This window comes from Haliotis cracherodii, unplaced genomic scaffold (genome assembly GCF_022045235.1).
Source record: "Haliotis cracherodii isolate W230 unplaced genomic scaffold, xgHalCrac1.p SCAF_17, whole genome shotgun sequence".
Lineage (NCBI taxonomy): Eukaryota > Metazoa > Mollusca > Gastropoda > Lepetellida > Haliotidae > Haliotis > Haliotis cracherodii.
The window spans coordinates 18,229,935-18,243,291 of record NW_027266272.1 but is presented as its reverse complement, the minus strand read 5'-3'; the positions used below and the strand labels follow the sequence as shown (position 1 = coordinate 18,243,291).

Genomic DNA, 13,357 nt, shown 5'->3' with positions numbered 1-13,357 from the left:
AAATTACATTTCTTTTTTACTATCTCTGGTATCACACTCAATTATTTTAATAATAAGAAATGCTTTTGTCAATTTGTCATCTGCCAACTGATGTAAACCAATATTCCCCAAATTCGAACTGCACATGCTGATCCGTAACACTATTTACTATGGATTACACGATATATCCCGGCTATGCATTTTTTTTAAAATTGCTAATTTATGTTTTGGAATTATATTTTTGGGAAGATGTGACAGCCAGATTGAAGCCAATGACAGAACTGTGTGTGCATGATCATAGTGCTAGAATGTTGTTCCATGTGAATTAGTCACATGACACCAATTTCTAAAATTGCATTTGAGAGATGTGCTTATATGATCGTTTTTTAAATATTTCCAAACAAGAGTCAGTTTTGTTCTTCATTTTCAGATAATTATTTCTCTCTTCTTATATAAACGAAAAAGGTTAAAAAGATATGCAATCACATGCACTCTATAATGGGGTGGGGGCGGAGGGGGAGGGGTTGGCAATAATTGTTCCTCGCAGATAACTGGTCGTGTGACTTTCTCAGAAATATCACCATAGAAGTGACCCAAGAAGATCAGGTTTAGACGCTTGCCATGCTTGCCGTAAGAGGCGACTATGCTTGTTGTCAGAGGCCACTAACGGGATCGGGTAGTCAGGTTCACTGACTTGGTTGGGGCATATCATGGTATTCCAATTGCGTGGATCAACATGATCAATCAGTCACTGGATTGTCTGATCCAGACACAATTATTTACAACCAGCCGTCCTATAGCTGGAATATTGCTGGGTGCGGCATTAGAGCAACAAACAAGCAAACAAAACTATGTTACATACTTTTATGTTTTATGTGTTATCATGGTAATAATAAGATGAAACTTTCCTGACACATATATTACATATCAATTTTGCAGTTGTGTTCATTAAATGACGAATTCAGCATGGTCCGCACGGTGAAGAGACGGCAATCAACAGTGCGATGTTCCCAGCAGCTGCTGACGGCTGTGGCATATATTCGCCAGCAGAAACAGATCCCCAACATAGACCGTCTAACTCGCTACATGCAGAGGGAAAATGACATGCAGTATGGGGAGACCGTTCAGCAACTCAGCTATGTGGTCAAAGATGGCCTCTTGTTGTCGTATACAGCAGTTGGTTGTAAAGGATCCAAAACAGGGCTGGAACAAGAAGGGTTTAGAATTCCAACAGATGATGACCAAGAAGAGGTTAAAACTTGTTTTTGTTCATTTCTTTAAACATATTGAAGATCAGAAATACCGATTTAATGTTAATGTTGACACTTACAAATTTTTTGTTGCTTCATATTGCCCTAGAGCCAGGGTTGTTCTCTCTAGAAATATATCGTCGGATCGTAGGTTTTCAGACATATGTTTTCGAACAGCCATGTTTATCTCGGTTACTCGCTGTAACAGGGAGTGTAGCATCACACAGACATTTTAAATACTCAGATGATGTCTTGTTTTTGAGAGAAAGTTGTATTTTATCATGTTTATAAGTGAATGAGATGTTGTACAGTTGTTCATTGATATAGAGGTTATCACGTGAGTGTGTTTGGAGTGTGTTTGGGAATGGTAAATATCCTGTATTAGGAATAAACATTGTATTTAGCGAGTCTTGACCAAATCCAACTTTTTGGATTTGTGGAAAAGGTTCCAAGCCACAGAGGTCTACGAGCACAGACGTGGCTACTGATCCCGCTTGGCTAGGACTAGTGCCCTCGCAAAATTGTTTCGCAATTTATGTCTCCAAAGTTGCCCAAACTTGTAAAATGCCTTAGCTACGTCACAGTTAGACACTGATTTTCAGTATAGTAGACTGTTCTTTTGATAATGATAGCAATTATCCCAGTAGTTTCTTCAGATTCCAGATGGTTAATTCTGACTTGACAAGGTCGACGACATGTTTGTTTGTAAACAGTGAAAATAGTCCCTACCATCATTAGAAATACCTTTGTTTCGCACAATGCAATACAGGCACATGAAGTTGGGTAGTAGGGATTTTATTATGTTTATTTTTGTTATTTGTCATCCCACCATTAAGCGATTACTGACGGGCAGACAGATGTGCTGATTTAGGGGCCATATGTTCATGATGTAAACTCATTAACATGTTTAAAAAGTTCATGCTGTCAATATGGTGAAAAAAACTTTTCGATCTGAACTATTTTGCAAGGTCAGGCATTTTACTCGACATGTATAGAACAAAGGCTTTGTTTTTTATTTTGCCTCATTATCAAATTTTTATTGAAGACAAGTTTTTCTAAATCTTAAAGAGAGCTGCATTGACTGTTTCAGGAAAATGATCATGATTGGTACTGCTTTGAGTGTCACCAGCCAGGAGAGGTGGTGATGTGTACAGACTGCTGGCGGGTGTTCCATCCTATCTGTACAAGGGAGGATTCATCAGGCTCCAAATTCTGCTGCTCAGTCTGCAAGGTGAGTGTCGCAATGTCACGGGAGGCTTTATTAAGGGTCTTGTAGACCATACCAAGTCTTATTTATTGCTTTTCACAGTCCATAACCACACAGGAGTAGATTGGTCTTCCACAATAACCCAGTGTCCCTTAGCTTTATTGATCAAGTTGATAATAATGATCATTATATATTTCTGGTATCAACGTGATCAAAGTTTTTGTATTTCTTGATTGCAAAATTGTAATTTTAGTCGAACTGAATTGATGTTCTTATCTTTGATAAGATACTTCATGGTTTGTATGTGTTTTACTTATCCTGCATTACTCCTTAATTCACCTGCTACCTACCTTACGACAAAAAAGACGGTGCTAAGCGATGGTCCTGGGTGAGAAAAAAGTGTTGTTTCCATCTCAAGTACGCTTTTTGCAGGACCCATCGCCACTGTCATGTGACAGATCGTGATGTCACAACCAATTCACTTTCCTGTTCGTCATCCTTCAGGGAAGTTCTGCTTCGTTTTGCTCCTCAAACTTTGGCTTAATTTGGTGGTTAGCTTTCTGCTACCACACAAAATTTCGTCTGCGATGAGTGATGTATTCCTTTTCATATTATGTTCACTTTAACGTGTGTTAATATGCAGCTATTTTCCACGTAAAAAAACCTTGTATCTTTCCCCGTCAGCTAGCTCGTTTCCACCATTTTGAATTTGCGTTACATTGTTTACCTCTGTGCAAGGTAGTCATTATTGTTTGCAATTCTCGGCTAGGTATTAGCATTTCATGTATATGTATATACCTTTAGCCTTTGGCGTCATATAGCGTTTCACGCTTGTATTTTGATACACTTTAAAAGTTCGTAACTTTTTGTCAATTGGACATTTGGTGTTTATCATCGCTTGCCATATCGTGTTTACGCCTGCCGTACACTAGATGCCAGCTACGCTATATGTGCACTCCACAACGATTATTACACCATCAATTTGTACAAGTCTACTTCAAGTACAACTTCAAGTTTTGTGTAACTTATGCTTGCGCTGTGCACTAATTGTCGTGGCAAGAAATCTTCTAAAGATCCTCAACCATGTTGCTTGGACTGCACTGAAGTATGCACTCCAAATTTTAAATGTCGTTTTTTCTCACCTCTTTCTCCGCCGAGTTTCTCCATTTGTAGACAGGTCACAGGTCATCGCTTAACGCAGAACCAACTACCTACCCGGTAGCGCAACCTATGTACGTGCAGCCTATGGCGCAGTACCTGGAAAATACTTGGATGCAGAACTTCATGCAATCCATGTGGCAGCAGTTAACCTCCAGCGTCAGCAACAACGCTTAAGCCTTGGGTGGGGCGGTCAGGTAGCCTAGTGGTTAAAGCGTTCGCTCTTCACACCGAAGACCCGGGTTCGATTCCCTACATTGGTACAATGTGTGAAGCCCATTTCTGGTGTCCCCCGCCGTGATATTGCTGTAATAATATCTAAAAGCGGCGTAAAATCATACTCACTCACCCCCAGCCAGCGTTAGAAATTGGCACTAGTCCTGTAGTCCTTTCCAAACTGCCCAATAGTTAAGGTATCATAAGGACTAAGAGAAATTTGGGTTTTGCTATGTTATCATTATGAGGACTAGTGGACTAAACATGTTTCTACCCCTGCCAGTTGTCCCAATCGTGGACACCCTTGAAGGTGGGAGACTGAGCCTCTTCTGGCAGAACTGGGACGTACTGAAGGACGCTTTCGTACTCAACATTCTACACTATGGCTACCATCTGAACATAGTGGAAGATCCACCGTTGACCACAGCTCCTTCACCTTGGTTTTTTTCCAAGGAAGCCACATCTTCTACTAAAATTCAACCTTGACATCTTTTTGAAGAAAAGAGCTGTAGAGATTGTACATCCCCAGCGTTAACAACAGGCTTTTACTCTCCCATTTTTCTGGTGGCCAAAAAGGACTCGGACAAGATGTGGATGATTCATAAATCACTCCTTGTTCAACGAGCACTACCTGGAGGATCCATCTACTATACTCCTTCAGGCTTGATCAGAAGGCCAAATTTCATTCTCCTGTGTGGGATTGGAATTTGGTACTTCAAGGTTTGCGAGGGCCCCACTTTGAGTCCCTCAACGCATCCTCAGTTTATGACATCACCAAGAAAACTATATTTCTCTTGGCTTTAGCCACTGCGGCATGGGTAAGCGAGTTACATGCACTTGACATCACCCGTGTCTGTTTTGAGCATGGTATGCTGGGAGCGGTATACCTCGGGTTGTGCTGGGATTTCATAGCGAAAAAGCTATCAGGCCAATCCAACTGGTCCTTCACCATTCCACCAATCTCTACGATTGTCGGGGTCGAAGATGAGGGTGAGTTCCTCTTGTGCCCTGAGTTTTCATCCGGTCAAAGTTATTTGCAGCACCATATCTGTATGTCTGCACAGTCATCTTGAAGGCTTCAAGTTCGCTAACCTTGATCCACCTGGAAAGAACAATCCTCACGAGATCAGAGCGGTAGCCTCAACCATGGCTCTACATAGCAACTGTTCTATTACAGCAATCACGGAAGGATGTTTTTGGAGGACCAACATGGTTTTTGCCAGCCATTATCTACGCGATGTGACACTCGAAGACATTGAAGGCGTTCATAGTTTTTGCACTCTAGTAGTAGCCTGGCAGGTAACCAACCCCTGACACAAATAATGAACTCTTCTTGTCTGGAGCCAGTCTTACCTGTCCCGACTGTGACATGCCCGATGGGGGGACTTTCCATGCTTTTCACCTTTGGCTTGGTAACACAGTACGTAAAGAGTTTCGCTTACGCTAATCTTCTATTTAACTGTTTGTTTACTTGGACTTATCCTTAATACTCATGTTCTTTCTGTAGATAAGATTGAACCAGCCCTACGGTCAGGTGCTATGTTTGCGCCATTCGGTTTCCTTGACAACTTGTTGTTTGAAGGGTTTATAATTATTGAGGTTTTTGACATCTGAAGGTTTAACCATCACCATACCGTCTGATACAGATGCATTAAGGAGTAATGCAGGATAAGTAAAAGATTTTTGTAAAATCTAGTTATTTTTTTACATTTGTATACTTATCCTGCATTACCAAGCCTTAGGACCCACCCATCACAGACTTGCCTCCCCACTATTGCTTTTGTTAGTTCGGGTGACAAGCAGGAATGTGAATTGTTTGTGACATCATGATCTGTCACATGACAGCAGGATTGGTCCTGCACAAAGTAGATGTGAGATGGAAACAACTCTTTTTTCTCACCCAGGACCATCGCGAAGCACTGTTTTCTTTGTCGTAAGTTGCAGTAGTTGCATTAAGGAGTAATGCAGGATAAGTATACAAATGTAAAAAATATTTAGATTTCACTAGTTTTTAATGTAAGTTGAACTTTGCTCATAGATACTGGACTGTATATCAGTTATGTAACTATACCTTTTATTTGGTACAGTTCCTCATTTTTTACCGTGGTTTCAGTACCAATAACAAATCTCTAAATGTATGAACAACTTGATTCTTTGATTAAGTGTCAATGTCCTATCAGCGTGTTCTACAGCATCTTATATGTTGAGAGTTATATAAGAAATGTCCAACAATTTATGGTGTGTATAAAATTTCAAATCAGATCAGTTTGCTTAAGATTATATCACTCAAGTTAAAAGATGGGGCAATTCGTCATTCATAACCCATAAATGTGACTTTTGTGTTACCATTTATCATTCTAGGTTATCTCTTGATAAGGCTACTATTACTTACCCACTCTTTCTGGATTTTTCAGCTTAGATTTTTCTTGGTGCCATTTCAAACTTTACGTAGCCTCTTATAAATTTTAGCAGCTACAGATTTAGGCTTTCATATTAACATTTTAGAAATTAAATAATTACGCAAGACAAGATTGAAAACCAATTGTTGTGAAGTGTCTAAACAACAAACTTGCTGCAGTTAAGATCATGAAGATAAGTAATTGGAACAATTACCTTTGTCAATAAATAATTACTGGAATTTGCTTAGCCAATTCCCTGAAACAATTCTGCTGCTGTCATTTTGTTTTATTCCTATGGTTGTTTATGCAGTCACTTGTATTTCCGATCCATTATAAATATGCATTCACTTGTATTTCCGATCCATAATAAATATGCATTCACTTGTATTTCCGATCCATTATAAATATGCATTCACTTGTATTTCCGATCCATAATAAATATGCATTCACATGTATTTCCGATCCATAATAAATATGCATTCACTTGTATTTCCAATCCATTATAAATATGCATTCACTTGTATTTCCGATCCATTATAAATATGCATTCACTTGTATTTCCGATCCATAATAATATGCATTCACTTGTATTTCCGATCCATTATAAATATGCATTCACTTGTATTTCCGATCCATAAAATAAATATGCATTCACTTGTATTTCCGATCCATAATAAATATGCATTCACTTGTATTTCCGATCTGGCAGACTACTTGGCAGACTTAGTAATCTCAGTTATCGTGCATGCGAGTGCTTAATTATTTGAGTCCACTTTGTCCGCCCACATCTGTAACTAATAAATAATAAGGAAGTTAACAAACTTAACAAACCGGGCAAGTACATATTTCAATCGTCTCAGTTCATCAATAAAATATTTTTTAACCTAAAAGATGTTTTCTCGCACATTCTCAGTAATTATAGCAAAAGTATATGTTTTAACTTAGCCCTCCACAACAGTATGCACTATTCCTTCTTGCTTTGATTATATATATAACAGTGTAGAACATTGTGAAAACAATAATCACTGGAACATACCCTCCGACCACCTTGATCCCATCTGGCTCCTGTACTACTCATCACTTTTTCCTTCATCACCCGGAATGGAAGTGTTTGTTTTTTCGATGACCTTCTACGCCCTCTTCAAAATTGGGTGGACTGCCATGGGAAGAAATCGGCTCATGATTGCTGGGTCACCTGCTCCTTGGACCAGCGATGCTCTGATTGTGCTCACCTATCTTCCAATCTTTTCAACATTTGCCTAGCTAAACAATGCAAAAGGTCTCACCAACAACTACAGTGCCCGACTTCAAACTCCCTCATAAGCCTGTGACTCGCATCTCTCCCGCCTCAGTACCTCCTACAGGCACGTCCTCGGGTGGGTCCCCTCCTGGTTCGTCCCCTCCTGGTTCGTCGCCTCTTACACCCACGGCGTGTGCTGAGCGCCTTCCACCTCAGTCTTCCCCCCTTATATCTGTTTGCTCTGGAACTTAACGGGTACTACGATGATCTTCTCCCCTTATATCTGTTTGCTCTGGAACCTTTCCAGCGGGTACTACAATGGCATCTACCATAACTACTTGCGCCTCTTCGGCTGTGACCTCATCACACCTACTGTTGTCCGCCACTGACACCCATTGGCAAGCTCCACCTCGCATCCCATTGTGTCCTTCAACCTGGAGTCTTCAAGCCCCCCCAAGGCGCAGACATAGTTGCCTCCTCAGGTGCCACCTCCTTTTCAAACACAGGTGTGTCCTCAGGCATATCTTCAAGCACTTCGCCAGACTCTGCCTACCCTTCCGTCTCCTCTCCAGGTGCCACCTCCTTATTCCACACCTCATGTGGTGCAGGCATCTGATCACAGGGTCTCTTTGACCGACTTCTTTCCAACTCATCCCTTATTCGTGGATGCATCGAACAAAGGATGGGGGCCCATCTTGGGGAACTCAGTTTGAGACTGTGGCCACCCCATTTCTCCATTGGCACATCAACTGTTTGGAGTTCCATTGGCCATTCAGACATAGTGAACAGTCTTGCGGGGAACTCCCCCTGTGATAGCAACGGACAAAGTCTTGGTCGCTATGTACATCAACCGGCTGGGATCCACTCACTCACAGAGTCCTTTGAACTCACGTTCACATTTTATTGTCTCAAAGACGACATCCATGTTGGTGGTTCCCGCGTCTGTTCTGACTCACTGGAGAGCCGGCCGTGAAAATCAGTGATTCTCAGCCTGCTCAGAAATGCACACACTACTCAACCACACCAATGCCCAGAGTCGTGGGATCCAAGCATGTGGTCCATTTGCAAAACACATTGACGGCCTTCAAAGAATACCCTGTCGTTTTGGTTACGTTCCATCTTTCTTCAAGCTTACGCCAATGCTGGTCTGGATCCACCTTGAGCTTCCAATCCCCATGAAATTTGGCCGTTGGCGTCCACGATGGTACTGCACACAAACAGCTCCGTCACAGACATCGTCCTAGGTTGTGCTTTAAGCGCCCACTCAGTCATCCCCTTTTACCCTGTGTTTTGGCTGCTTGGTAGGGGAAAAGAGAGTGACGAGCATACTGACTTTGTCATATGTTTCTGTTTAAACATGAACAACCAGGTGTGCATTCGGGTGAGCTGTTTTTTTCTGTTCTCAGGTAACACAGTTAGAAAGTTTCCACTACCTTTTGGAAATGAGTTGAGATAGGCAATACTATTAGTCAGGTTAAGTATAAATGATATTTTTACCCTCAAAAGTACATATTTGATAACCAAGCAGGCAGACAAAATAGGGAAAATTGAGAACCTTTTAAAACTTTAAAAGGGTAAGTGAAATTATTGCTGAAAAAGTACAAAAATAATATCTATCTGCCTGCAGGACATGTTGGGCTAAAGAAATGTTTGGTCCCCCTACAATATGGAAAGCCTGTTCTTGGTGACCCGGGCCTTGAAATCGTTGGAATACTGCTAAACATGCTAAGAACCAAAAAAATAACATACTCACTTGCCCCTTGGAAATTATGATGTACGTTATAAAAGGTCAAGCTGGAAGTTAATGTATGCCAGATATGGACATTGGCACTTACATTTCCAGTATAAATATTCTATATATCTATATACATGTATTGCATTGTATCATATTCAAAAGCAAGTCCTCATTAAAAGCTAACCTGTTTCTTACCATGCTTACTCCTCTCAAATATTATTTTGAAAGTCCAGGTGAACTAATGTTCCACAAACCTGTGATGTAAATCTTATTATTTTGCATGTTTTTGTCATATCTAAACTATTCACCTCTTGTTTTCTTGCAACAGGAGACCGAGGTAATGTGACATATTTGCAATGCCTTGTTTCCATTTGCTATAGTCTTGTCTATCACTGTCTGTCTGTCATTCTGGTCATGTGAAGTTTTAGCTGGTTGTGTTTTGGGATCTGCACATATTTGTTATTGTCAAGTTTAGTACTAACTTCTATGTATAAACCCTCTTGAATACACATACACACATCATCATGGTTATATATTGATTATATGTCCCTTCTGGGATACAAACTTTAAACTTTAAGTCTATGAAGGGGCTGATATAACAGCTCACAGCTCACAGCTCACAGCTCACACAGGCGGAGTGGTGAAAGAACCACTTTAACATTATTTATTTCAATGAATTTCGACCGTGAAGATCCTAGTTAGAATAGGATTTCAGCAACCAATGCTTGCCGTAAAATGCGACTAATTGTTGTAAGAGGCAGCTGATGGGGTCGGGTGGTCAGGTTCACTGATTTGGTTGATGCATGTCATCGTATCCCAATTTTGTGGCTCAATGCTCATGATGTCAATCACTGGATTGTCTGGTCCAGGCTCGATTATTTACAGACTGCCGTTATATAGCTGGAATTTTGCTGAGTGCGGCGTTACACAACAAATAAACAAAACAAATAAATCACTCAACTGTTCTACTTTGCTTGCTCTCATTGTTCCGGCAAGGAAACTACTTTTCAATATTCACACTCTTTATGGTTTTGCCATGTGTTTTTTCAGAGACATCTCTGCATTATTGCTTTATGTCCTTCGAGAAATTTCAAGACAAACACACTATTTACATTTTGACTGTTTACTAACCATCACCAATAGCTGCACTTTAGCACTTGCATTGATAGTGGTGAGGTAGTTCTTGTAACATGGGAGTAATGTTCGCTGCCTCAGGCATGTCATCGTCCCGAGGCAAGAGAGTTAACTGACTTTAAAAGTCCAGTTTCCACCCTTGCCGAACTATGCTGGAATTCCTGGACTCAATCGTTGCACCACCATTGGCTATTACGAGTTATGTCCCTTCTATGCCTCACCTATGGACCAATCACATTCCACCTCACGTATCACTTGCATTTGTTTCGAACAAACAGCCACGCCCTGTCAAGACGATCTGATCGATAATCAAGATCTATATTGTGAGAAAACGGGTCTTACATCGTGAAGTGCATCAAATTACATGAGCAACTTGATTTAAAACATGAACAGATTTAGAAAATATCTGTTGACAACGAGTTAGCGGTGCACATGCTTTGCAAATCCTGCAATCAACCGAAATCTGCATGACAGTTTACGAACCGGATTTCGATTTTGGTGCGCAATTTTGATTGGACTATGCATAGACTCGTTAGTCCAGCCAAAATGTAACTCCATAATACCAGCCTAGTTAGGCAAGGGTGGAAACTGGACTTTTATAGTCAGTTAACTCACTTGCCTAGGGAAGATGCCGACATGTTAGAAGGTGTGTACTCGCTGGATGTTGCTGTGTATTGTAAGCAATATACCTCTTGATAATAGGTATTGAAATTGTTCTGTCTCTAGGATTGGGAGCCTCTGTTTGCATATGTAGTTTGTTATCATTGGGCCTGACATTTGTTTTGTTTTTGTTTACATATTTTGATAGTGAAAAATTGCATCATTTTTGTTAAAAAAAAGTTTTTAGAAAAATAATTACCCCGGTATACAGAATTTGTTAATCATCTTAAAAGTTGATTTGGATTGTAGGGGATAGTTGTTTTATATCATGGCCTCAGAGCTATAGATAGCTGTGTTTTTGCTTAAAATCCCCCCCCCCAAAACTATTCAAAACCCAATTACTTTCAATTAACTTGCGTACAGAGATGCATGCATTAAATGAAGAACTCAGTTGTTTGGAAACAGCCCAAGTAAATACCCAATGAAGCTTTTTCAGCATGCTTACAGCAGAGCTAATTTCAAAAACACAATTACGAGCTAATTTACTTTCCGAGTCAAGCCTATATTTAGAACCGTTTTATACATCTAAAACATTATTTCATTTTTTTAAAATCTCAAAATACTTACACATTTTGTGAAAAAGCCAATAGAGTGATGTATAGATGAGTGAAGAAATATTGGTTACCCAATGAAAAATGTAATACCCCAATTAAAATAGAAACCTTCGAGTAAAAGCTCAATTGCTCAAAAAGTTATCTGGAGCTCTGGGCCATGTTTATATTATGAATCTAACATCTGACAGCGGCAATTCATTTTCATTATTTTTGGTCAAAGTGATCTTAACTGTAAGTGGTAAAAATAAATCCTTGTCATTCTGCTTTTATTTCTTCTGAATATGTAAACCAAGCAAAAAACATCTAAGGCCATGATATCTGTATATAAAACTTCCAGTTGTAGATAGCTATTTGTATTTGTCTGTTTCATGTTTTGACTTTACAGTGGTGACATTATAGTAAGAGTGGATGTTTACACATATCTGTTCTGAATGATACTATGAATGCATGATGGGAGATCCGGGTATGACCTTTAGCAAGCTTATCGTAAAAGTGGTAATATTTGGTGATTTGCTTGCGCTTACATTGGGACTGCATTATTATATCTCACAGATGACGACACATTCTGTATCAGGTTTAACATGTTTAAAGTTTGCCATTTGAACTTAGATGGAATTAAACTATGTAAATAAGCATAGGTGATACCTGTATGTTTTCAGACCCAAATCCTTAAGATCAGAAAATCATCATTTTAATTTTTTTTATCATAGGTGGTAAATATTTGAGCATGGTAAATGAGATCCTGCTTAGAATAGGCTATATATTTCTATAATGTCAAAGTATGTAAAGTTTAACATGTTTAAAGTGTGGTTAACATAAGAATACACGATCGGTATCCTTATCAGTGATATGGGGATATGTGATTGCTGAGAAGTATTGTATAAGACAAATGCTCATTGTGTTTACGCCGTGATATAACTGAAATAATGTTAAAAGCATCGTTAAACCCAACTCACTCACTCACTCATTGTGTTTATGTAGTAGTTTGTGCAGATAATATTTGTAAGGTACTTTGTTCAGAGATGTTTTGCTATGTCTTGACCACATTGGAGGTCTGCGAGATGTTCATGTTGTCATTGTGTTTCCAGGCAGGTAAAAAGAGAAACAAAATCAAAAAGAAACTGCTCAACACTTTACTGAGTTACACTGTGCTACGTCTCAAAGAGAAGGTAAGCAGAAATTCTTTATCAAACATTACCACGTTACCTTATGATCCCATTAACCTATGCTTGTGGTTAGAGGCAACTAGATGAGAAGTGATTTGGTTGTGTATTATCTGAAAATGGCCCAGATGACACAACAGTGTCTTGAGTCAAGGTTGTTTATTCAGTTATCTATTTTATGACAGACTTATGTGAGCTCACAGCAGCGCTCTCAACCAGACTAACATCTAACTGTCATTTCCCCAGCAACCAACCCCCTTGCGTCACATATACTATCACATAGAACATTGCATACCAGTTATATGCTACCCTGGTGACACTGAACGCGATCACCTGCTGGGTGCGACATCTTGAATGGAGTCTCGCCCTTGCAAGATCTTGTTATGTATTTATGAACTATCTTTCAACACTCAACAGTTGATTGCATGTCATCATGCCCGATGATGTAGGACATATTGTCATAATATTTTGCTACCGAAAAAAATAGGGAAATGATTAAATGATAGGGAAGGTGTTAAGACAATTATGTCTGAAAAATTAATTTCTGGCATGTAGATTAATATTTGGTGTGCCCAACATATTCGGCGATACTTGCATGACACCATGATGGGATATTATTGATTGATTAACTTGCGTATAGTTGCCCTTAGTTTTCCCTGCCA

The 13,357-nt window shown here is 39.7% G+C and overlaps 1 protein-coding gene across 3 annotated transcripts in view; it reads left to right on the top strand.

Moving 5' to 3' along the window:
- Positions 1 to 13,357, top strand: part of LOC139464935 (zinc finger MYND domain-containing protein 11-like) — a 41,267-nt gene that overhangs the window by 973 nt on the left and 26,937 nt on the right. For all 3 annotated transcript variants that reach the window (XM_071246540.1, XM_071246539.1, XM_071246538.1), the window contains exons 2-4: positions 919 to 1,230; positions 2,320 to 2,460; positions 12,621 to 12,701. In XM_071246540.1, coding sequence (XP_071102641.1) covers positions 946 to 1,230; positions 2,320 to 2,460; positions 12,621 to 12,701 — 507 coding nt within the window. In that variant the 5' untranslated portion in view covers positions 919 to 945. The remainder of the gene's footprint in view (positions 1 to 918; positions 1,231 to 2,319; positions 2,461 to 12,620; positions 12,702 to 13,357) is intronic.